Below are 26,316 nucleotides of genomic sequence, written 5' to 3' on the forward strand. Positions count from 1 at the left end.
ACTTTCCCCGGTGCCTTGGTTTATGAAGTGGTACTTAAAAAGCCCTAGTGATTTCATGATGTAATGTATTGGTCCATTCACCTCAGTTGAGTTTGAGCTGACTAGGGGAATGCGGATGTGGGGTGGCGGGGCGTCTCCCCATGTGGTAATGGCCCTTAGCATTGTGTTAATTACAGGATTGTTGGAGTGCTTCATTAGCGGCAGGGTAAGCTTCTCTTTCTGGTGCATATCAGCACTCCTCCTCAGAGCGAGTGTCTGCTCCCTTGCTGTGGGGAAGGAGGGTCAGTGTGCTCTTGACCTTCCCCAGTCTGTTGGACTCAATGCACAGCCACCAACGTGTCAACATACCAGGCCTTCCAATGGGTGCATTCCATGTACGCCAAACTATTTGCTTTGTCACGTTACTTTCACAGATTTTGAATACAGTTACTGTCTCTCGTGCGCTCATACACTACACACATGCAGCATTGTCAGATGATGAACAGAGGCCTTGTTTGCGGTTTTATCTGTCATGATCCTAATTGATACGATTAAATTGTCCGTGTGTTGAGGACAGGGTAAACTGATAAAGATAACCCTAGTTTTTCTGTTCCCGTCTCTCAAAAAGCTGAACAATGGTTGAATGTGAGTAGACAAGTTAATGAACCAGCCGTTGCTTAATCGCTGGATGGATGAACATGTGTGTTTTTATCTCCATTTTCTTTCAATTGTAAATGCACGACAGAAGTCCATTATCAGAAACAACAGGCCTGGGAGGCCCATAGTTGGAACACGCTTTATCTACTGGCCTAGGTTAATTTCACACTCCAGCATAATCCGCAGTCTTGATTCATAGAAATGGTCTCTGGATTGAGTCCACAGTACAGACGCGTGGCTATCAGTCACCTCCCCTCCTCCTCCTCTCATGCTAGGCTACACCAGGTAACCAGCTGGGTCTGTAAGCTATGCTAACGTCAGAAGAAGACCCGCTCCACATGTTTATGTTAGCTACTCATCTGTGTTGGGTTTTCATTGAAGTCTGCTTTGGATGGTAGTCAGTCAGACCAAGGGGTGCATATAGTTCATCATTGTGCGTCTCAGGCTTGGCCACCAGGGTTTTAGCAGGGGTCTGAGAAAGCGGTGTGTGTGTGAGGGGGAGCCGCTCTGCTCAGTGGCAGCTGGTGGAGGAGATTATCCCCTGGACCTTAGACTCGCTAATAGAAACTCCTGAATCTATTGTGTTTCAGTCAGATTAAAAAATAAAATAAACATCTTTAGAGGGAGGGAATGCAGAGCGTCCACAGAATTGCATTTACATAATACTGCACATAAAGATAGAGCAACGCACAGTCACAGTTCTGGTGTTGCCTTGTCTGAAAGAAACTGCCTACAAAGCAAATGTTTTAATATTTTTCACTTCAGCCGCAGCTCTTTCAGCATATTTTTTTTTTAAAGTGTCATCAGACTGCTTGCACGAGACCTCGTTGAATTTGATGTGAGATAATTGTCCTTCATAGCCATTGTCAGTTAAGAGAGATACAGTAACAAAACTGGTTAAGCAGACTAAGCCAAGCGAGGTAAACAAGTCAACTAGGTTTACGGCTTTACCGTTTAAAGGAACTGCCTTGTGGTTTCATGTTATCATGGAACTACTTATGGAAGATTGACTGTTTTCAGCCTTTAAAAGCAACTTGGTCATAATCTCAGTAAACAGTCCTCTTCAAGCCCCAGGGAGAAGTGTAATCTCTTTACGCGGGCTGAGAAAACCTCTGCAACTGGTAGCTAACAACTTAATGTGATAAAGCGAGGGTTTGCAATTTATTTATTTTTTATTTAACCTTTATTTAACCAGGTAGTTCAATTGAGAACAAGTTCTCATTTACAATTGTGACCTGGCCAAGATAAAGCAAAGCAGTTCGACACATGGAACAACACAGAGTTACACATGGAGTAAAACAAACATACAGTTAATAATACAGTAGAAAAATAAGTCTATATACGATGTGAGCAAATGAGGTGAGATAAGGGAGGTAAAGGCAAAAAAAGGCCATGGTGGTGAAGTAAATACAATATAGCAAGTAAAACACTGGAATGGTAGATTTGCAGTGGAAGAATGTGCAAAGTAGAAATAAAAATAATGGGGTGCAAAGGAGCTAATTAAATACAGTAGGGGAAGAGGTAGTTGTTTGGGGTAAATTATAGATGGGCTATGTACAGGTGCAGTAATCTGTGAGCTGTTCTGACAGCTGGTGCTTAAAGCTAGTGAGGGAGATAAGTGTTTCCAGTTTCAGAGATTTTTGTAGTTCGTTCCAGTCATTGGCATCAGAGAACTGGCAGGCGAGGCGGCCAAAGGAAGAATTGGTTTTGGGGGTGACCAGAGAGATATACCTGCTGGAGCGTGTGCTACAGGTGGGTGCTACTATGGTGATCAGCGAGCTAAGGGGAAGCCAACTCTAGATTTAACTTTGGATTGGAGATGTTTGATGTGAGTCTGGAAGGAGAGTTTACAGTCTAACCAGACACCTAGGTATTTGTAGTTGTCCACATATTCTAAGTCAGAACTGTCCAGAGTAGTGATGCTGGACGGGCGGGCTGGTGCAGGCAGCGATCGGTTGAAGAGCATGCATTTAGTTTTACTTGTATTTAAGAGCAGTTGGAGGCCACGGAAGGAGAGTTGTATGCTATTGAAGCTCGTCTGGGGGTCCAAAGAAGGGCCAGAAGTATACAGAATGGTGTCGTCTGCGTAGAGGTGGATCGGAGACTCACCAGCAGCAAGAGCGACCTCATTGATGTATACAGAGAAGAGAGTCGGTCCAAGAATTGAACCCTGTGGCACCCCCATAGAGACTGCCAGAGGCCCGGACAACAGGCCCTCCGATTTGACACACTGAACTCTATCAGAGAAGTAGTTGGTGAACCAGGCGAGGCAATCATTTGAGAAACCAAGGCTATCGAGTCTGCCGATGAGGATATGGTGATTGACAGAGTCGAAAACCTTGGTTTCAATGAATACGGCTGCACAGTATTGTTTCTTTTCGATGGAGGTTAAGATATCGTTTAGGACCTTGAGCGTGGCTGAGGTGCACCCATGACCAGCTCTGAAACCAGATTGCATAGCGGAGAAGCCAGGTGGAAGGCATGGCCAGCCGTAGAAACATGCTTATTGAAATTCTCAATTATAGTGGATTTATTGGTGTTGACAGTGTTTCCTATCCTCAGTGCAGTGGGCAGCTGGGAGGAGGTGTTCTTATTCTCCATGGACTTTACAGTGTCCCAGAACTTTTTTGAGTTTGTGTTGCAGGAAGCAAATTTCTGCTTGAAAAAGCTAGCTTTTGCTTTTCTAACTGCTTGTGTATATTGGTTTCTAACTTCCCTGAAAAGTTGCATATCACTGAGGCTGTTCGATGCTAATGCAGAATGCCACAGGATGTTTTTGTGTTGGTTAAGGGCAGTCAGGTCTGGAGAGAACCAAGGGCTATATCTGTTCCTGGTTCTACATTTCTTGAATGGGGCATACTTATTTAAGATGGTGAGGAAGGCATTTAAAAAAGAAAACGGGCGTCCTCTACTGATGGGATGAGGTCAATATCCTTCCAGGATACCCGGGCCAGGTCGACTAGAAAGGCCTGCTCTCCGAAGTGTTTCAGGGAGCGTTTGACAGTGATGAGTGGAGGTCGCTTGACCACTGACCCATTACGGATGCAGGCAATGAGGCAGTGATTGCTGAGATCTTGGTTGAAAACAGCAGAGGTGTATTTAGAGGGAAAGTTGGTTAGGATGATATCTATGATGGTGCCCGAGTTTACGGCTTTGGGGTGGAACCTGGAAGGTTCATTGATCATTTGTGTGAGATTGAGGGCATCAAGCTTAGATTGTAGGATGGCTGGGGTGTTAAGCATGTTCCAGTTTAGGTCACCTAGCAGCATGAGCTCTGAAGATAGATGGGGGGGAAATCAGTTCACATATGGTGTCCAGAGCACAGCTGTGGGCAGAGGGTGGTCTATAAGCAGGCGGCAACTGTGAGAGACTTGTTTTTAGAGAGTTTAATTTTTAAAAGTAGAAGTTCTAATTGTTTGGGTACAGACCTGGATAGTAGAACAGAACTCCAGGCTATCTCTGCAGTAGATTGCAACACCGACCCCGTTAGAACAGCTATCTTGTCTGAATATGTTGTGGTTAGGAATGGAGTTTTTTTTAATGAGTTTTTGGTGGTCTTCCTAAGCCAGGATTCATTCAGACACGGCTAGGACATCTGGGTTGGCAGAGTGTGCTAAAGCAGTGAATAAAACAAACTTAGGGAGGATACTTCTAATGTGAACATGCATGAAACCAAGGCTATTACTGTTACAGAAGTCATCAAAAGAGAGCGCCTGGGGAATAGGAGTGGAGCTAGGCACTGCAGGGCCTGGATTCACCTCTACATCACCAGAGGAACAGAGGAGGAGTAGGATAAGGGTACAGCTAAAAGCTATGAGAATTGGTCGTCTAGGATGTCCGGAACAGAGTAAAAGGAGGTTCTGGGGGCGATAAAATAGCTTCAAGGTATAATGTCCAGACCAAGGTATGGTAGGATGTGAATACATTGGAGGTAAACCTAGGCATGGAGTGATGATGAGAGAGATATTGTCTCTAGAAACATCATTGAAACAACGTGATGTCCTCGCATGTGTGGGTGGTGGAACTGAGAGGTTGGATAAGGTATAATGAGCAGGGCTAGAGGCGCTACAGTGAAATAAGCCAATTAACACTAACCAGAACAGCAATGGACAATGCATATTGACATTAAGGGGCATGCTTAGCCGAGTGATCATAAGGGTCCAGTGAGTAGTGAGGTTGGTTGGGGTCACGGCGATTCAGACAGCTAGCCGGGCCATCGGTAGCAAGCTGGCAGAGGATGGAGTTCTGTTTTTAGCCACCTTTTGCGTTTCGGTCAGTAGATTAGTGGTGTTCTGTGTGGTAGAGGGGACCAATCCAATTGGCAAAATAGATATAGTTATAGTGACCCAAGAAAATTGTCCGATAGACCTATTCAGATAACGATTAGCAGGCCGCAGATGGACGTTCAGGTAACGTCGCGACGGAGGGGCCAGTTGAATAACTCCCTCGGGCAGATAACGTCGGAAGTCCAGTCGTGATAGGTGATTGTAGCCCAGGAGTGGCTGATGGAACTCTTCAGCTGGCTAGCGCCGGAATGATTGATGTTTGCTCCGGGACCGACGTAAGCAATAGTCACTCAGATAGCAGCTAGCTAGCTGCAAGATCCAGGTGTAAATGTCCAGAGCTTGCGGTAGAAATCCAGGGATATGGAGAGAAATAGGTCCGATATGCTCTGGTGTGAGTCGCGTTGTACAAAACTGCCGATAGCTTTTTGAGCTAAAGGATAGCTGATGACCACCAACCGTGGTTAGCTGAACACTAACGTTAGCCAGTAAACTTCTGTTTTGTGGATTTCAGATTTGAGGTGAATAATACTTAAAAAATAAAAATAAAAATTGGTGAGGCAAGAGTGTTTTGAAGTTGAGATTTTTTAGGAAAAAAAATATATAAAAGATATGCGAAGAAAATATGTAAATATATACACTGCTCAAAAGAATAAAGGGAACACTAAAATAACACATCCTAGATCTGATCCTAGATCTAAACCACACTACAGGCTGATCCAACTTTGATGTAATGTCCTTAAAACAATTCAAAATGAGGCTCATTATTGTGTGTGGCCTCCACGTGCCTGTATGACCTCCCTACAACGCCTGGGCATGCTCCTGATGAGGTGGCGAATGGTCTCCTGAGAGATCTCCTCCCAGACCTGGACTAAAGCATCCGCCAACTCCTGGACAGTCTGTGGTGCAACGTGGCGTTGGTGGATGGAGCGAGACATGATGTGCTCAATTGGATTCAGGTCTGGGGAAAAGGCGGGCCAGTCCATAGTATCAATGCCTTCCTCTTGCAGGAACTACTGACACATCCAGCCACGTGAGGTCTAGCATTTTCTGTTTTTGTTTTTGTGTGGAATGTCTGCTTTGTCTGCTTTGCTGCACAGTTACTGCGCTATATTGGTAAGGTCATTATTGTAAAACAGAATGTGTTCAATGATTTACCTGGTTAAATTAAAGGTTAAAGAAAATAAATAAACTAAACAGGGCTGCTTCCTTGCTGGAATATTCCTGGGGAAAGGCCCAGAATAAATGTCAGCTCAAGGTACAGTCATAAAATGAAATTGAATTCAGGTTTCCATGAATAATTAACCAAATATAAAGACAAAATGCAAACTTTGTACATTCACCAGAACAAAGCAAAACAAAAATAACTTATTTTACCAATATTTTCCCATTCACAATGAAAACCCTGTGATATCGGTATTCTACCAACATACTCATCTGTGTTTAAAGGTTGACTTGAGACCAAGAAGAAAAGTTTTATAGTGGCAACCAATTTATGACCCATGAAGGCATAGCAGTCAGACGTCCTTTGTCCTCGTCGTGTATATATATATATATATATATATATATATATATATATACACACTGCTCAAAAAAATAAAGGGAACACTTAAACAACACAATGTAACTCCAAGTCAATCACACTTCTGTGAAATCAAACTGTCCACTTAGGAAGCAACACTGATTGACAATAAATTTCACATGCTGTTGTGCAAATGGAATAGACAACAGGTGGAAATTATAGGCATTTAGCAAGACACCCCCAATAAAGGAGTGGTTCTGCAGGTGGTGACCACAGACCACTTCTTAGTTCCTATGCTTCCTGGCTGATGTTTTGGTCACTTTTGAATGCTGGCGGTGCTTTCGCTCTAGTGGTAGCATGAGACGGAGTCTACAACCCACACAAGTGACTCAGGTAGTGCAGCTCATTCAGGATGGCACATCAATGCGAGATGTGGCAAGAAGGTTTGCTGTGTCTGTCAGCGTAGTGTCCAGAACATGGAGGCGCTACCAGGAGACAGGCCAGTACATCAGGAGACGTGGAGAAGGCCGTAGGAGGGCAACAACCCAGCAGCAGGACCGCTACCTCCGCCTTTGTGCAAGGAGGAGCAGGAGGAGCACTGCCAGAGCTCTGCAAAATGACCTCCAGCAGGCCACAAATGTGCATGTGTCTGCTCAAACGGTCAGAAACAGACTCCATGAGGGTGGTATGAGGGCCCGATGTCCACAGGTGGGGGTTGTGCTTACATCCCAACACCGTGCAGGACGTTTGGCATTTGCCAGAGAACACCAAGATTGGCAAATTCGCCACTGGCGCCCTGTGCTCTTCACAGATGAAAGCAGGTTCACACTGAGCACACGTGACAGACGTGACAGTCTGGAGACGCCGTGGAGAACGTTCTGCTGCCTGCAACATCCTCCAGCATGACCGGTTTGGCGGTGGGTCAGTCATGGTGTGGGGTGGCATTTCTTTGGGGGGGCCGCACAGCCCTCCATGTGCTTGCCAGAGGTAGCCTGACTGCCATTAGGTACCGAGATGAGATCCTCAGACCCCTTGTGAGACCATATGCTGGTGCGGTTGGCCCTGGGTTCCTCCTAATGCAAGACAATGCTAGACCTCATGTGGCTGGAGTGTGTCAGCAGTTCCTGCAAGAGGAAGGCATTGATGCTATGGACTGGCCCGCCTTTTCCCCAGACCTGAATCCAATTGAGCACATCATGTCTCGCTCCATCCACCAACGCCACGTTGCACCACAGACTGTCCAGGAGTTGGCGGATGCTTGAGCCTTTTATCATCACATAAAATAAACAGATATGTATTGTATAGAGCAGAGGGAACAGTCACTAAGGTGAAGTGCTGTTCCATTCAACTCTGACCATTGTTGTGGGCCTGCCCTCCCCTGAACAGCACCCAATGGCTATTTCATATGGAAATGGAGAGGAGTAGCAGGCACAGTGGCCATGTGTGTGTTTGCTGTTCTACTCCATTCCATTTTAATAAAAAAGTGGAAAATATATATATCTGACATGGAATATACAGTGGGGCAAAAAACTATTTAGTCAGCCACCAATTGCGCAAGTTCTCCCACTTAAAAAGATGAGAGAGGCCTGTAATTTTTATCATAGGTACACTTCAACTATTGCAGATGAAATGAGGAAAAGAAATCCAGAAAATCATATGGTAGGATTTTTAGTGAATTTATTTGCAAATTATGGTGAAAAATAAGTATTTGGTCACCTACAAACAAGCAAGATTTCTGGCTCTCACAGACCTGTAACTTCTTCTTTAAGAGGCTCCTCTGTCCTCCACTCGTTACCTGTATTAATGGCACCTGTTTGAACCTGTTATCAGTATGAAAGACACCTGTCCACAACCTCACAGTCACACTCCAAACTCCACTATGGCCAAGACCAAAGAGCTGTCAAAGGACACCAGAAAAAAAAATGTTGACCTGCACCAGGCTGGGAAGACTGAATCTGCAATAGGTAAGTGTAATATTTGTGTTGTGGAGAAATGACCAGGCAGGAGACGGGAGTACAGTTAGTTGTCGTTTAGTCAAAAAAAACCTTGTGCTCTACAGTTCGCGGCATTCCAGTGCGCATGTGCATTTCCTATTAGGTGTAGTAACGTAACACTGCCGTAATGCATTACTGCTTAGTAACAGCACAGTAACTAATATAAACAGATGTAGATCCCAGATACTACACTCCTCCCCCATAGTGTTTAACTCCCAGAGAACAAGGTAAATATGTTAGGTAACTACTAATGCAATATCTGAACAATGCATTCTTAAACATTTTTCAACTACTGGGTTGAAGCAGACTTTTCAGAGCCCAGCACAAATCCAGGGGATTATTCTGCCCCGAAGATGGAGTTTGTGTCCTAATAACTAACCCAGGTAATGTCCTTTTTCTTCCCTTTTATCTAGGACATATTAAAGTGTTTGTTTTACTGTCCGTTACCTCCTTAACCAGCTCAACTCACAGGTCAAGCCTTTGAGGTGCCCTTCGCTGTCGAATAGGATATCTCCGCTCCTCCTGGGCTTCCTGTGGTGGGCCAGGTTCGGGTGGAAGGTCAGGCTCTGTCTCTCCCGTACGTCCACAGTCAGGAGAATAGTCCTGGGGGTCGTTATTGTTCTTGTTCTCTCGGTATGTCTCTGTAGTGCATCGGCATTTGCGTGATCACTGGATCGTCTGTACTCAATCTCGTAGTCGTAGACTAACAATATCAGAGTCCAACGTTGCATTCAAAGTGCCGCAAGGGTTGGTATAGCTGATTTTGGTCCAAGGATGGCCAACAGAGGCTTGTGATCTGTCAGCAGTTGGAACTTCCTTCCGTAGAGGTATTTGTGAAACTTCTTCACTCCGAATATTATGCTCAGGGCTTCCTTCTCAATTTGAGCATAATTTTTCTCACTTGGTGACAGAGTCCGTGATGCAAATGCAATAGGGTGTTCTTCACCTGACGGTAGAACATGTGAGATGACGGCTCCTACTCCGTATGGAGATGCATCACACGCGAGTCTCAGCTTCATCTCTGTGTTATAGTGGGCAAGCCACTTGCTCTTTAGCAGACGCTGTTTGCAAGTCTTGAATGCTTCTTCGCATTGTGGGGACCAATTCCACTTTGTATCGGCCTGCAGCAGTTGGTGAAGCGGATGCAACAATGTGGACAAGTTTGCCACAAACTTTCCGTAATAGTTCAGGAGCCCCAAAAATGACCTCAGCTCTGAGATATTTGTGGGTGCTGGAGCGTTTACGATTGCTTCCACCTTGCTGTTGGTTGGGTGCAGGCCTTGTGCATCAATCTTGTATCCGAGATACTCCACTGAGTCCTGGAGGAACTCACACTTGCTGCGTTTCATTCTCACTCCGTATTTCTCCAGTCTTGACATCACTTTGTCCAGCACTACAAGGTGCTCTCCAATGGTTGGTGCTGACACGAGGATGTCGTCCATGAAGCACACAACATGGTCTATACCGTCCAAGATCTGATCCATTGTTTGTTGGAATATCGCTGGAGCTGTCGAGATTCCATAGGCCAAGCGATTGAATCTGAATAGCCCCTTGTGTGTATTGATGGTCAGATACTGTTCTGACTCCGGATCCAGCTTCAGTTGCTGATAAGCGAATGCCAGGTCCAGCTTACTGAAAACCTTCCCAGCAGCTAGAGTGGCAAACAGATCTTCAGCGTTTGGTAGTGGATATTCCTCTGGTAGTATGCAGCGATTTACTGTGACCTTGTAGTCACCGCACATTCTGACGGTCTTGTCTTTCTTTGGGACTACAACAATCGGAGCGGCCCAGTCGCTCCTCGCTACTTTCGTTATTATGTTATTCTTCTGTAGGCGGTCCAGTTCCTTCTCTACTGCTTCCTTAAGAGCATAGGGAACTGGACGTGGTTTGTGAAAGATAGGCTTGGTTCCTTCTTGCACTCGTGACTTTTGCTGTGAAGTCTTGTATTTCACCGTAGCCATCTTTGAAAAGTTCTCTGTGCTTCTCCAGCATGTTAGTGAGTGTAGCCTGACTCACTGGTTTGTCATTTCTCAGACTGAAGATTTCTCCCCAGTTCAACTTGATCTTTTGTAGCCAGTTTCTGCCTAGCAAGGCTGATTTTTCTCCTTTAACAATGACAAGCGGTAGCGTCCACTCCTTCCCCTCATACCGGACTGGTACCTGGATCTGCCCTAACACAGGAATAGTGTCACCAGTGTATGAAGAAAGGCGGATGGACGCGGGCTGAAGAGGGCACTCTTTCAGTTTTTCTTTGTAGAGTCTCTCTGGAACCAGGGATACAGACGCTCCGGTGTCCAGCTGCATTTTTACTGGTTTTCCCGCTAACTCCATGTTGAGATAGATTCCATCTTTTAGTTGTTGAGCTGTATACACTGTGAACAGTTCCACTACTGTTTCAGTTGTACCTTCCTCTTCTTGTGCTGCGTCTGACACTTTGTGCGCTCTTGCTGTGCGTTCCGAGGCTTTACACACTCTCTGTAAATGTCCAACCTTTCCACAATTGTGGCACTTTTCCTTTTGGAATCGACATTCACTGTGCTGATGATTATCTCCCCCACATCTGTAGCAACTTGGCTTAGACCTTTGAGATGTGGGCTGCTTTGTTCTTGTGTAACCTTGAGGACGGGACTGAAAAAAGTGTGACTTTTGTGAGCTTTTTTCACCACGTGCATCACTGACCTTGTGAACACCTTTCTGACGTTCTGCATGTCCCGATAGCTCAATAGTATCCCTGTGGGCAAGCTCGAGTCCAAGTGCTATATCACAGGCTTTCTTAAAGGTCAGGTCCTTCTCTGACAGGAGCCTTCTGTGATATGCTTCACCTGTGAGACCACATACAAACTTGTCTCGGAGAGCATCATCAAGAAATTGTGCAAACTCACATGTACTTGCCAGCCTTTTCAAAGCAAGGATGTAGTCAGCCACGGTTTCCCCTTGACTCTGGTGACGTTGGTAAAATCTGAAACGTTCTGCAATGAGAATTGGCTTAGGCTTGAAATACCTTGAAAGAGTTTCAGTCAGTTCTGCATAGTTCAACTCCACTGCTTTCATTGGTTCAATGAGACCTTTCAGCAATCCATACTCAGTTGGACCCAAAACACTGAGAAATACGTCTGCTTTCTTTCCATCTTTGATTTCATTTGCAGCCAGCCAACGCTCAAAACGCTCCAAATAGGAATCAAAATCCTCTTTTGTAGCCTCAAACTCTGGTACTCGACCAATGGTTGCCATTTTCACAGTTAATTGTTCAGTTTCCTTATATTCCTTAATTTTCTGAATATTCATCTACTTCTTCATTTCAGAAGTTTCTGCAATTACTTCATTCATTGCACTCATTTGTATTAATGTACACACCGTGTTACGTCCCTTCTTCCTTTTTTTTCCTTCCTTGACAATATTTCTCCACTGAGATCGCCTAATTTCAATGGGTTCAATGACAGTTTATTTTATTTAACCACCAGAGAGCAGTGTCGCTATTCTGGACTCCAATAGTCTTGCTACTTGGCAGCTCCTGAATACTGTACTAGCAGTGCTAGCCTACTCTACTGGCGAAAGAAAATAAAAAATAACTGACGAATTACATACTTTTTTTGAGTTTCATTACTCACGCAACATTCTTCCCTTCAAGCAATGTCCGTTTATGTAGTTTAATCACCTCGTCGCCACTGTAATATTTGTGTTGTGGAGAAATGACCAGGCAGGAGACGGGAGTACAGTTAGTTGTCGTTTAGTCAAAAAAAAACTTGTGCTCTACAGTTCGCGGCATTCCAGTGCGCATGTGCATTTCCTATTAGGTGTAGTAACGTAACACTGCCGTAATGCATTACTGCTTAGTAACAGCACAGTAACTAATATAAACAGATGTAGATCCCAGATACTACAGTAAGCAGCTTGGTTTGAAGAAATCAACTGTGGGAGCAATTATTAGGAAATGGAAGACATACAAGACCACTGATAATCTCCCTCGATCTGGGGCAAGATCTCACGCAAGATCTCACCCCGTTGGGTCAAAATGATCACAAGAACGGTGAGCAAAAATCCCAGAACCACAAGGGGGGACCTAGTGAATGACCTGCAGAGAGCTGGGACCAAAGTAACAAAGCCCACCATCAGTAACACACTACGCCGCCAGGGACTCAAATCCTGCAGTGCCAGGCGTGTCCCCCTGCTTAAGCCAGTACATGTCCAGGCCCGTCTGAAGTTTGCTAGAGAGCATTTGGATGATCCAGAAGAAGATTGGGAGAATGTCATATGGTCAGATGAAACCAAAATATAACTTTTTGGTAAAAACTCAACCTGTCGTGTTTGGAGGACAAAGAATGCTGAGTTGCATCCAAAGAACACCATACCTACTGTGAAGCATGGGGGTGGAAACATCATGCTTTGGGGCTGTTTTTCAGCAAAGGGACCAGGACGACTGATCTGTGTAAAGGAAAGAATGAATGGGGCCATGTATCGTGAGATTTTGAGTAAAAACCTCCTTCCATCAGCATGACAATGATCCCAAACACACCGCCCGGGCAACGAAGGAGTGGCTTCGTAAGAAGCATTTCAAGGTCCTGGAGTGGCCTAGCCAGTCTCCAGATCTCAACCCCATAGAAAATCTTTGGAGGGAGTTGAAAGTCCGTGTTGCCCAGCAACAGCCCCAAAACATCACTGCTCTAGAGGAGATCTGCATGGAGGAATGGGCCAAAAAACCAGCAACGGTGTGTGAAAACCTGAAGACTTACAGAAAACGTTTGACCTCTGTCATTGCCAACAAAGGGTATATAACAAAGTATTGAGATAAACTTTTGTTATTGACCAAATACTTATTTTCCACCATAATTTGCGAATAAATTCATTAAATATCCTACAGTGTGATTTTCTGGATTTTTTTTCTCATTTTGTCTGTCATAGTTGAAGTGTACCTATGATGAACATTACAGGCCTCTCATCTTTTTAGTGGGAGAACTTGCACAATTGGTGGCTGACTAAATACTTTTTTGCCCCACTGTATATAGACTTATATTATTGACTGTATGTTTGTTTTACTCCACGTGTAACTCAGTGTTGTTGTATGTGTCGAACTCCTTTGCTTTATCTTGGCCAGGTCGCAATTGTAAATGAGAACTTGTTCTCAACTTGCCTACCTGGTTTAAATAAAGGTGAAATAAATATGGAGAGAAAAACAGGTTCGTTATGCTCTGGTACTAACTGGCGAGAGCTTTACGAGCTAAAGGTTAGCTGATGACCACTAGCAGTGGTTTGCTAACTGGTAGGTTGGTTAGCTGGCTAGCTTCTGTTGAGGGATTCCAGATACGAAGTATATAGAAATATTTTAGAAAAAAAAACAGATCCACACCACATTGGGTGAGGCGGGTTGCAGGAGAGTATTTAGAAGTTGAGGTTTAGGAAAATATTTTTAAAAGATATGTGAAATTAAAAGATGTAAAAAGATCTATACAAGGGACACGACAGGACAAAGACGTCTGACTGCTACGCCATCTTGGATTTAACAGGCTACAAGGGTAAAGTGGCCCTTGTAGCTCTTTCACAACATCACCCACAAACATGAGCTTCAGTCACTCGCACCATTAGATCACACTTTTACCGGGTCCCCTAAGGCACTGGTAGTCCACAGATTTAAAATTATGCTATGCATGAATCAGCAGTGAGTGTTTAGATATGTATTAACAGGCCTTGCATTTCCCGACAGAATCCACGGCTATGTATGGCCGTAATTCCCCTGAAATAATCCATGCCTTGCGGCCAAAGGGATGAATATAATTCTAATTCCCTTCCCCTGCCTGTCAATCACGGTGCTCCGAAGCACCTCTCACTCATATAGCTCTCTAAGATATTTCAATTCTTATTATTCAATGCCCGACACACGATCTGGTCCTTCTCACAGGTGTCATAGCTCCGAAGTAGGTTGCAGTGAATGACATTTTATTTTCGTGTCAAATCTCAAATAGGCAACCCATCCCTTATGGGATTAATAATTCAGTGATAATTCTTCCGGTGTTCTTTGCATCGCATAGAGTGAAGAAAAAAATAAAAAGATAAAAACCAATACATAAAAGTAAATAAGGTTATCCAAACAATAATTATGTCCAGAGAGCTGTAAAAATATACATACATATACAAGTGAAGACCAACACATCGTAGTTGCAACGACACGTGTCCTTAGAGCTGTCCACATTTACTTTTCGTCAGCTAACAAGATGAGTAAAAACAGCAAAATCACTAGCCTATGTCAATCTACTATTCCCCCATAGTACAAAAATGTACCTATTCTATTGGTCAGCTTGTCCTTCTGTGTGAGAGATAAATATTCCAAATAGACTCTGGGACAGTTGTTACAACAGATCCCAAATTAATACAACCACTTTACATCAAACTTTAAAAAGCAATGAGGCTGATGCAACAGATCAAAATGTTTAGCTTAAAATGTTGATGAACTATTGGGCTATTTCTTCACATTATAAGCGCAGAAATGCGCACACGGCAATAGGATATAAGTGCAACTGTTCCAAAATGCAATTAGCGGGAAAAAACTGTTTTCAAAAGTGCACCACAAATGCGAGCAGTTGAATATGACAGAGATTAAAATATCCTTCAGGAATGTAGAAAGAGGGAAAGAGGCATGGGTTAATATGACTATGATTGTGAATTTGGCTGCTGGACAACAAAATAAAGTTGAACCTGAGAGAAATACTGGTTTCACTGGCATATGAGGAAGTGTTATTAAAAGAATCCCCTTAACATTCCTATGGTCAGAACATGGTAAGACATGCCTCATAAAATGACGAAACTTCCAGGTTTTAAACATTTACGGTTAAATAGTTTCAAAATGTTCACTGCCTCCGTTCAGATTGCAAGGTTGTTGATGTTGTGGTGAGCAACAGGCCTTTCTCTCATATGTGAACGAACAGTGCCTCAAGTACACTACGGGACCTGTACACTATGTGGACACCACACTAGATGTTGGAATATTTCTGCAGGGACTTGCTTCCATTCAGCCACAAGTGCATTAGTGAGGTTGGGCGATGAGGCCAGACTCGCAGACACCGTTCCAATTCATCTTAAAGGTGTTCAATGGGGTTGAGGTCAGGGCAGGCCAGTCAAGTTCTTCCACACTGATCTCGACAAACCATTTCTGTATGGTCCTCGCTTTGTGCACGGGGGTATTGTCAAGCTGAAACAGGAAAGGGCCTTCCCCAATCTGTTGCCACACAGTTGGAAGCACAGAATCATCTAGAATGTCATTGTATGCTGTGGCATTATGATTTCCCTTCACTGGAACTAAGGAGCCTAGCCTGAACCATGAAACAGCCTCAGACCATTATTCCTCCTCCACCATACTTCACAGTTGGCACTATGCATTCGGGCAGGTGGCGTTCTCCTGGCATCCCCCAAACCCAGGTACATCTGTCGGACTGCCAGGTGGTGAAGTGTGATTCATCACTCCAGAGAATGTGTTTCCACTGCTCCAGAGTCCAATGGTGGTGAGCTTGACACCACTCCAGCCGACGCTTGGCATTGCGCATGGTAATCTTAGGCTTGTGTGCGGCTGCTTGAAGCTCCCGGCGAACAGTTCTTGTGCAGACGTTGCTTCCAGAGGCAGTTTGGAACTCGGTAGTGAGTGTTAAAACCAAGGACAGACTATTTTTTACGCGCTTCCGCACTTGGTGGTCCCGTTCTGTGATCTTATGTGGCCATTGCAATAAATTGCAATGTCTGTACTGTGAGACGCCGAAGACAGAGCTACAGGGAGACAGGACGGACAACTGATCATCCTCACAGTGGCAGACCACCTGTAACAACACCTGCACAGGATTGGTACATCCCTCCATCAGTGCTCAGACGGTCTCCAATAGGCTGAGAGAGGCTGGACTGAGGGCTTGATGTAAGGCAGGTCCTCACCAGACAATACCAGCAACAACGTTGTCTATGGGCACAAATCCACTGTCGCTGGACCAGACAAGACTGGCAAAAAGTGCTCTTCACTGATGAGTTGCAGTTTTGTCTCACCAGAGGTGATGGTCGGATTCGCGTTTTATCATCGAAAGAATGAGCGTTACACCGAGGCCTGTACTCTGGAGAGGGATCAATTTGGAGGTGAGGGTCCGTCATGGTCTGGGGCGGTGTGTCACAGCATCATCTGACTGAGCTTGTTGTCTTTGCAAGCAATCTCAACGCTGTGTGTTACAGGGAAGACATCCTCCTCCCTCATGTGGTACCCTTCCTGCAGGCTCATCCTGACATGACCCTTCAGCATGACAATGCCACCAACCATACGCTTGTTCTATGCGTGATTTCCTGCAAGACATGAATGTCAGTGTTCTGCCATGGCCAGCGAAGAGCATACACTTATGCTTTTCTTAAGAGAATAGTTGTTTTTTGGTTTTCAAATCAATTTAATTGACTATTTTGGTTAAACTCTCTGGGATATTCGGGACGGTAGCATCCCACCCCGCCAATAGCCAGTGAAAGTGCAGGGTGTCAAATTCAAAACAACAAAAATCTCATAGTTAAAATTCCTCAAGCATACAAGTATTTTCACCATTTCAAAGATATCATTCTCGTTAATCCAGCCACAGTGTCTGATTTCAAAAAGGCTTTACAGCAAAAGCACCACAAACGATTGTTAGGTCACCGCCAAGTCACAGAAAAACACAGCCATTTTTCCAGACAAAGAAAGGAGTCACAAAAAGCAGAAATATAGATAAAATTAATCACTAACCTTTGATGATCTTCATTAGATGACACTCATAGGACTTCATGTTACACAATACATGTATGTTTTGTTCGATAAATTGCATATTTATATAAAAAAATCTCATTTTACATTGGCGTGTTATGTTTAGTAGTTCCAAAACATGCAGTGATTTTGCAGAGTCACATCAATTTACAGAAATACTCATAATAAACATTGATAAAAGATAGAACTATTATACATGGAACTTTAGATAACCTTCTCCTTAATGCAACTGCTGTGTCAGATTTCAAAAAAACTTTACGGAAAAAGCATGCCATGCAATAATCTGAGTACGGCGCTCAGAGACCAAAACAGCCAAAGAGATATCCTTTAGGATATTTTTATCATAAATCTTCAATGTTCCAACCAGAGAATTCCTTTGTCTGTAGAAAAGCAATGGAACGCAAGCTAATGGCTGCACGTCACGAGCTCGTGGCAATCTGCCAGACACCTGGCTCAATCCCCTCTCATTCGCCGCCACTTCACAGTAGAAGCATCAAACAAAGCTCTAAAGACTGTTGACATCTAGTGGAATCCTTATGAAGTGCAAAATGACCCCACAGACACTGTGTATTGGAAAACTACAAACCTCAGATCATCATTCAAACAGTTTTAGAAACTTCAGAGTGTTTTCTATCCAAATATACTAATAATATGCATATTCTAGCTTTAATGGCTGAGTAGCAAGCAGTTTACTCTGGGCACCTTATTCATCCAAGCTACTTAATACTGCCCCCCAGTCACCAAGAAGTTAATGGCCTTGGTGCCCTGGCAGATTGGGCAAATGGCCTTACCCCTTAAATCACAAAAATCCAAGCCTGTTGTAATATCTGCAAGAGAACATGATGGAGTGTCTGTGAGCTGTTATGTTTGAGGTAGATAGCTAAGTCGTGAACTGTGTAGGTGATGAGACTAAGGTGGAGTGTAGTGTTTGTAATAAGATGTAGAGAAAGTGAGTTCAGAGTTCCAGGCCGCATGCATGTCTGCCACGTCTACACATGTGCAATCAGTCACTCCCAGAGGCTGCCTGCCTGCATTGCCCCACCAATTGTAAGACCACACACACACACACACACACAGAGAGAGAAACACACACTGCCACAGGCATACTCTCCCATCACTGTGCCTGTCTCCCCCCTGTGCTCCTTTACATTTACATTTAAGTCATTTAGCGACTTACAAATTGGTGCATTCACCTTATGACATCCAGTGGAACAGTAGTGCATCTAAATCTTTTAAGGGGGGGGGATTACTTTATCCTATCCTAGGTATTCCTTAAAGAGGTGGGGTTTCAGGTGTCTCCGGAAGGTGGTGATTGACTCCGCTGTCCTGGCGTCGTGAGGGAGTTTGTTCCACCATTGGGGGGCCAGAGCAGCGAACAGTTTTGACTGGGCTGAGCGGGAACTGTACTTCCTCAGTGGTAGGGAGGCGAGCAGGCCATTCACTCACATTATCATAGTGCCACAGGCATGGACTCCTCACTCCTTCCCCCCCTCTTTAATTTTGTCTCTTGTGCATTAGTGGCTGTGGTTCCACAGTGACAGCTGGTGTGCCTGCAGGCTAGCTGGAGCAGAGAGGTCAGAGAGCACTGAGGCCAGTGACCAGCTGGGGGGGGGGGGGGGGGCCTAATGTCAATCTCACCACTGACACTGTACTACTGACACTGATGGCCTGGGATGCCTTCACATAGTCTTACATGACTCCTGTTTCAGTTGTCTCCTGCTTGCCTCTTTCCACTAAGCCATGGTGTTTTTTACCACCAGGGGGGCTGGTTGCTTGCGTGGGCTTCAGATCAACACTACACACCGAAGTAGAACAAGACTGAGCTCTTCTGAAAAACTTGACTCTTACAGGATGCGGCGGGATTAAAAGATGGCAAAAGAAGCATATCTGTAGTTTCTGGTTAGATAGAGTTATGATGGTTAGATGTTGTGACATGAATAGGTCCTTCCTCTCTACCCTAGCTGCAGCTTTTCTTTTGTGAACAATGTAAAATGATACCTGAGAGAGAACATGTCTAGCTGCATTTACATTGTTGTGTATGCATTATCGAGATGTTTCCCAAGCTCTGTGTTGAAGCATCGATCAGTACTCTGTGGTCAGAAGCCCTCTGTACTGCTGCACTACTCGCTGTACAACACAGCCTGCCAACTAAACTGTGCAGTACTTGTCTGCCTTTCCCTCTAGGGGAACTACACGCCTACTGTGTAAATTACTGTATGTCTGTGTGAGAAAAGGGAGAAATCAATCTCACCCGGAGCAACCCTGTTATCTGACAGTTGGAAGATCATTTTATAGCTTTGGATCAGAGCCTGTATTGTGTTTTGAGGGGGGCTTAAGAAGCCATCTTGTTGCTGGATGTGGTTGAGGTGTTGAGTGACTGAAGGTTGTAGTCTATCTGTAGCTCCTCTTCTCACAGGTCCTCCAGGCCAATTCACACACTGATGTGGTCTGTGTGACCAAGTTATGTGAACCCGCAGACACTAAACACTAAACCACAATCTGCGAAGGATTCAGGTGCTTTAGTTGAGTTACTCAGTTTATCATCACTGCCTCACCTGTCAGCCATCTATGTAAATCAACAAAGAGTTTGATTCTGCACGCAATGCAACCGCCCCTTGGGTATTTCAGGTTAGGTTTAAAGATGGATGCAATATGTCGAAATTGCTCCAGCTTTTCCTGGTTGCTAAGATTCTGATAGTTTGCCTAAAGTTTATGCGACAAAACAAGCAAGTATAGTGTAGTCATTGTACCATCTAAACCGCTGTAAAATATATTTTCCATAACCAAATATAATGTTTTGTCAGCTGTTTGAAGTTGGTGTACAAAACCGAACGTAAAAGACGCAAAAAACGCAACTTAAGCACGGGAAGCATAGAGATAGCGCATATTGAACAGATCAACTACTTCTTAGACTTGCTTTCCATGTGAATGACAGATCTATAACACACATTTCAATGTGAATTTGATCAGGTTGCCCAAAAAGCCTTGCAGGCTTTAAGAACCCTCTGGTGTGACAGTGGTGGCACACCCACTCTGCCTCACTTTCCTTTCTATCTCTCTCTCTCTCTCTCTCCCCAGTGCTCTGTGCACAGGAAGGATGTTGCACACTCCATTTCCTCAACACTTTTTTTTGCCGATAAAAAGATTTAGGCCTAGTTCCTCTCTTGAACACAAATGGTCAAGTATGGTTTGTTTAAAGGTTTTTCAACACCTAGCAGAGGCCATGAAGTGTGTACCAACACTGAAGCCTGTGGTCAGCATATCACATTGAAATACCTGTGTATTCTAGACTATATCTAGTATGACTCCTATTTCTTCTGAAATGAAAAGGCTGTACTGAAGCCAGAAGGCAGATGGTGGTTGGAATATCTTTGTTTTGAGTGGGACGTGTCAATATATTACTGTGAGTCAGAACCCTGGTGAGAATTGATGACGACTGTTTCTTTCATCTGACTATGAGTACACAAGCCAGAGGCTTTACATTACTAACTGCACCAGTGTACAGGTGCATGTCTTTCAACAACAACAGCCACACACATACAAACTTAAGACACACTCATGCACCAGTGCTCCCAAACCTGCAAACCACCGTATGTCTCTCAGACAAGAGTTCTCCCACAGCTGGCCTGGTGTCATGGAGGCTGGCTTGCTTGGTAAATGAGTGTACTCACAACAGACAAACATGTCTCAGTATGTCGTTTATGGCTGTGCCCCATTAGTGGATACAAAACCGTTTCAGCCCCCCTTCCCAGTGACCTGAGAAGTACTCTGTTTACTAGATCTGATATATTGTTAACTCTCTTCCCTTCTCTAGGTATTAAATGAAGAGTGTGACCAGAACTGGTACAAAGCAGAATTGAACGGGAAAGACGGCTTCATCCCCAAGAACTACATAGAGATGAAAGCACATCCGTAAGTATGAACCACCTGGCCCAGACTCCTAATATGACTCAGGAGGACTCACCTCTCCAGCTTATTGTTGCTGACTCGGGGTATGGGCAAACAGGACTCATCATGACTGCCAGGTCACGCTGGGCCACAGCTTCAATGTATCACATTGATTTGGAACTATGAAACAACTGTCTGAATTGAACAGAACAGTCCCGTCAACTCCTAGTACTGTGCTGAAATGGCCAGTGCCACCACAGTGGAATCTTCTCCCTCTGTGTTCATTGAAGCACTGTGAGGATTCTTAGAGGATATTACCTCTGGAGCACACCGTGCCAGATTAGCGCTCTCTGTATTAGTGCGCTCTGGGCCTCTTAGACTTAATTTAATATTGACCCTTATTTCATCGCCACTGGGATTTTATCAGGTGGGATTTTGACGTATGGAGGGGTCTGGGTCTGGTTGTCTCTGTCCCAAGGAGCTATGCCATGCCTAGGCTTTGTCTGTCTGTGTACAGTGGATTGCCCCCCCCCCCCCACACACACACACGCCCCCAATCTGGCCTGCAGTGGATGCAGATATGTAGTGCAGGTATAAACTGTTAGCAACTGCTCCAGGGCCAATTTCTTGATGATTAATGCCTGGACTTGGATAGTGAGAAATGTCTGATCCACAGTTTGTGTTAATGAGCAGAGAGATAGCATAGCTCAGGTCAGCTGCTGTGGGCAGAGTGTGAGTAAAATGTGTGGCTGTGATCATTGGGAAGAGATGGCCAGCAGAAACAAGTCATCTCGGGTCTGGTCCCTGCCCTCAGTCTCTCTGTGTAATGGAAGCCCTGAGTGGAGTCATCCCTCTCTGTGAGGTGGAATTTACCCCTCAGCACCACTTCCTCATCAAGAGCTTGGTTTTAATTGTCCGGGCTGCCACTCATAGCCACATCAAAGGGGAAAGGAAAGGTCTTGCTGTTCCGCTGGGCTGTGATGCTGTGTACAGGTCTTAGTTGCCCTTGTCAAGTAATGTACCATGCTGTTACATCACAGTTAATGCCATCATCATAAAAAAGAGTGAATAGATACTGCATAATGAATACAGTGTCTATGTGATGTTCTCAATTGATTGACTATTTAAGTGCTTTGAACACCTGAAAGAGAAACTAGCCTAAATCATCAATCCCTTATCCAATGTCAGTAGCAGCATTCAGCTCTTGCACTTGATCTACTGCTTGCACTTAATGACTGTGGGTCAGCTGTTAGTCCTTCCCCTGTATAGTTTGGTGTAGCCTTAGTGTAGGGGGCAGTTGTGGTCTGATCCCATGGCAGTATTAGTGGGGCAGAATTTTGCCCTTTGTCCTTTTTATAGACTAGCTGTGACGGAGTGGCACTAGGCACCAAGTGCGCACACACACCAACTAGCCTGCCTTATTTTGGATAAGGTACATGGGTAATTGACGTGACAGACCTACATGTGTAGTTGACGTGACAGAGGACAGAGTTAACTATCAAGTAAATTAGACTGACATGTCTATGCGCAGTGGCTTTGGCGCTTCACTCAGTGTGCACAGTTCTGATGCGCGAGGTGGGATATATAGGATTCGTATCTTGTACTGAAATTTGTTTTTCAGCACATCAAATGTGAATCATCTTTCAGATAATTAATTGAAAGCTGTGTGTGTCTTTGTTGTATGACTTCTTATCCACAGAGGGCCGGTGTGGGTTCAGGTTTGTGTTCTAACCAAGCAATAACATACATGATTCAACTAATCATGTTGTAGTGGCTTCCTTTAGTCTTTACCATAGCCACTGCCCAAGCCTGAAGCGGGGTTGTTTGGTACGCATACAGTCCACAGTCAAGGTTTCCAAACGGCCAAACATTCAATGACATCCAGGGATATGGTGCAACAAAAATGTTTATTCTTCTTATATCTAACAAATAAATGAGTCTCCAATCAACTTAAAGCATAGAATACTTGATATGGAAAATACATATTATGACCTGTCTGTATGTCTGTCTATATGTCTGTATGGTCAAAAAACTATACCGCTCCCGCATCTAGCAAGGACTCCCCCCCCCCCCCCCCCCGAAGGCCCAACTTCCTGCCTTTATCCTAACACACTTACCACAATACAATGAATAGGCAAGAGGGGGGGCCAAAAACTAAGTTACACTAACAACAAATGAATATATCTCAATCAGGTAAATATAAATCATAAAGGTACGTACCTAATATTTCATCATATACATTCATATTTAATATATTTACACAAATATACATGGAGCTCCATATGTTCGGTCTTTTATACAAATATGTCCAAATCGGCTCTAACACGTGTCTTGATTGAAGCCTATTATTAGTTGATTCGGGTGTGTGCTGGTCGGCAAGAACAAAAAACGAAGTCCATTGATCTCTGTGGATACGACATCCCCCTGTTATGAGTGCTACTTTCATGATGAATAATAATGATCAGTTTATTTTTAGAATTTTGGGAGAGATTATATTAATCTAATTCAAATGTATTATTTAAGAGGTGGTCTTATTTGGAACACCCATGGTACACTCGATACCCATTAAGCTTAATCTGTACTTTTCACATATCTTATTGAATATTTTTGTCTTCTTGAAACATGTAAGTAAAGTTATCAAACTTAATTTGAGAGATATTTCATTTTATATTCAAAAAGAAAAAATACAAAAATTAGAGCAGTATACAGTGCCTTGCGAAAGTATTCGGCCCCCTTGAACTTTGCGACCTTTTGCCACATTTCAGGCTTCAAACATAAAGATATAAAACTGTATTTTTTTGTGAAGAATCAACAACAAGTGGGACACAATCATGAAGTGGAACGACATTTATTGGATATTTCAAACTTTTTTAACAAATCAAAAACTGAAAAATTGGGCGTGCAAAATTATTCAGCCCCTTTACTTTCAGTGCAGCAAACTCTCTCCAGAAGTTCAGTGAGGATCTCTGAATGATCCAATGTTGACCTAAATGACTAATGATGATAAATACAATCCACCTGTGTGTAATCAAGTCTCCGTATAAATGCACCTGCACTGTGATAGTCTCAGAGGTCCGTTAAAAGCGCAGAGAGCATCATGAAGAACAAGGAACACACCAGGCAGGTCTGAGATACTGTTATGAAGAAGTTTAATGCCGGATTTGGATACAAAAAGATTTCCCAAGCTTTAAACATCCCAAGGAGCACTGTGCAAGCGATAATATTGAAATGGAAGGAGTATCAGACCACTGCAAATCTACCAAGACCTGGCCGTCCCTCTAAACTTTCAGCTCATACAAGGAGAAGACTGATCAGAGATGCAGCCAAGAGGCCCATGATTACATTTACATTTAAGTCATTTAGCAGACGCTCTTATCCAGAGCGACTTACAAATTGGTGCTTTCACCTTATGACATCCAGTGGAACAGCCACTTTACAATAGTGCATCTAAGTCTTTTAAGGGGGGGTGAGGAGGATTACTCTGGATGAACTGCAGAGATCTACAGCTGAGGTGGGAGACTCTGTCCATAGGACAACAATCAGTTGTATATTGCACAAATCTGGCCTTTATGGAAGAGTGGCAAGAAGAAAGCAATTTCTTAAAGATATCCATAAAAAGTGTTGTTTAAAGTTTGCCACAAGCCACCTGGGAGACACACCAAACATGTGGAAGAAGGTGCTCTGGTCAGATGAAACCAAACTTGAACATTTTGGCAACAATGCAAAACGTTATGTTTGGCGTAAAAGCAACACAGCTCATCACCCTGAACATACCATCCCCACTGTCAAACATGGTGGTGGCAGCAGCATCATGGTTTGGGCCTGCTTTTCTTCAGCAGGGACAGGGAAGATGGTTAAAATTGATGGGAAGATGGATGGAGCCAAATACAGGACCATTCTGGAAGAAAACCTGATATGGAGTCTGAAAAAGACCTGAGACTGGGACGGAGATTTGTCTTCCAACAAGACAATGTTCCAAAACATAAAGCAAAATCTACAAAGGAATGGTTCAAAAATAAACATATCCAGGTGTTAGAATGGCCAAGTCAAAGTCCAGACCTGAATCCAATCGAGAATCTGTGGAAAGAACTGAAAACTGCTCTCCATTCAACCTCACTGAGCTCGAGCTGTTTTGCAAGGAGGAATGGGAAAAAATTTCAGTCTCTCGATGTGCAAAACTGATAGAGACATACCCCAAGCGACTTACAGCTGTAATCGCAGCAAAAGGTGGCGCTACAAAGTATTAACTTAAGGGGGCTGAATAATTTTGCACGCCCAATTTTTCAGTTTTTGATTTGTTAAAAAAGTTGGAAATATCCAATAAATGTCGTTCCACTTCATGATTGTGTCCCACTTGTCGTTGATTCTTCACAAAAAAAATACAGTTTTATATCTTTATGTTTGAAGCCTTAAATGTGGCAAAATGTCGCAAAGTTCAAGGGGGCCGAATACTTTCGCAAGGCACTGCATGTTAGAAATGTCTAAACTCATACTGAACCCCCCACCGTACTGACAAATTCTCAAAAGTGACTTTGGGGGCGGACTTATGGTAGAGAAATTAACATGAAATTCTCTGGCAACAGCTCTGTTGGACATTCCTGCAGTCAGCATGCCTATTGCACGTTCCCTCAACTTAAGACATCTGTGGCACAAACCTGCACATTTTAGAGTGGCCATTTACTGTCCCAAGCACAAGGTGCACCTGTGTAATGATAATGCTGTTTGATCAGCTTATTGATATGCCACACCTGTCAGGTGGATGGATTATCTTGGCAAAGTAGAAATGCTCACTAACAGGGATGTTAACAAATTTGTGCACAACATACCCTTTGTGCATTTGGAATATTTCTGCGATCTTTTATTTCAGCTCAGTAGGACCAACACTACATGTTGCGTATAGGTTTTTGGTGGTACCTAACCTACTTGTGCAGTATCCTTTTGCAACCACGCTTGGTTCTCAATCCCTGCAGGTGACCATTGCTCTGGCGGCATCTGTGTCTCTGCCGCTTGGGAAAGCCTGGTTCTTTAACATGGCCCTAGTGATATTGGGGACTGGCTGTGGTGCTCCCACTACTGGTTATCACTCTCTGCATTAGACCATTCATTCCCTTGATCCGTCTTTGTCTAACCCACCAATTCCGCCTGACCAATTGGCATACGTGATCCACACTGGGAAGATCCCCATTGGCAGGGCTTCCTTTGGAGATTGTTCACCCTGCCTCCAATATATTATCCACCAGTGTCAGA

General features: G+C 44.0%; 1 protein-coding gene across 1 annotated transcript in view; it reads left to right on the forward strand.

The window, feature by feature from the left end:
• The window catches only part of LOC115110639 (growth factor receptor-bound protein 2), a 53,085-nt gene that overhangs the window by 21,416 nt on the left and 5,353 nt on the right, over window positions 1-26,316 (forward strand). The window contains exon 3 of the mRNA XM_029636461.2: window positions 20,996-21,093. Coding sequence (XP_029492321.1) covers window positions 20,996-21,093 — 98 coding nt within the window. The remainder of the gene's footprint in view (window positions 1-20,995; window positions 21,094-26,316) is intronic.

This window comes from Oncorhynchus nerka, linkage group LG26, assembly GCF_034236695.1.
Source record: "Oncorhynchus nerka isolate Pitt River linkage group LG26, Oner_Uvic_2.0, whole genome shotgun sequence".
Taxonomy (NCBI): domain Eukaryota; kingdom Metazoa; phylum Chordata; class Actinopteri; order Salmoniformes; family Salmonidae; genus Oncorhynchus; species Oncorhynchus nerka.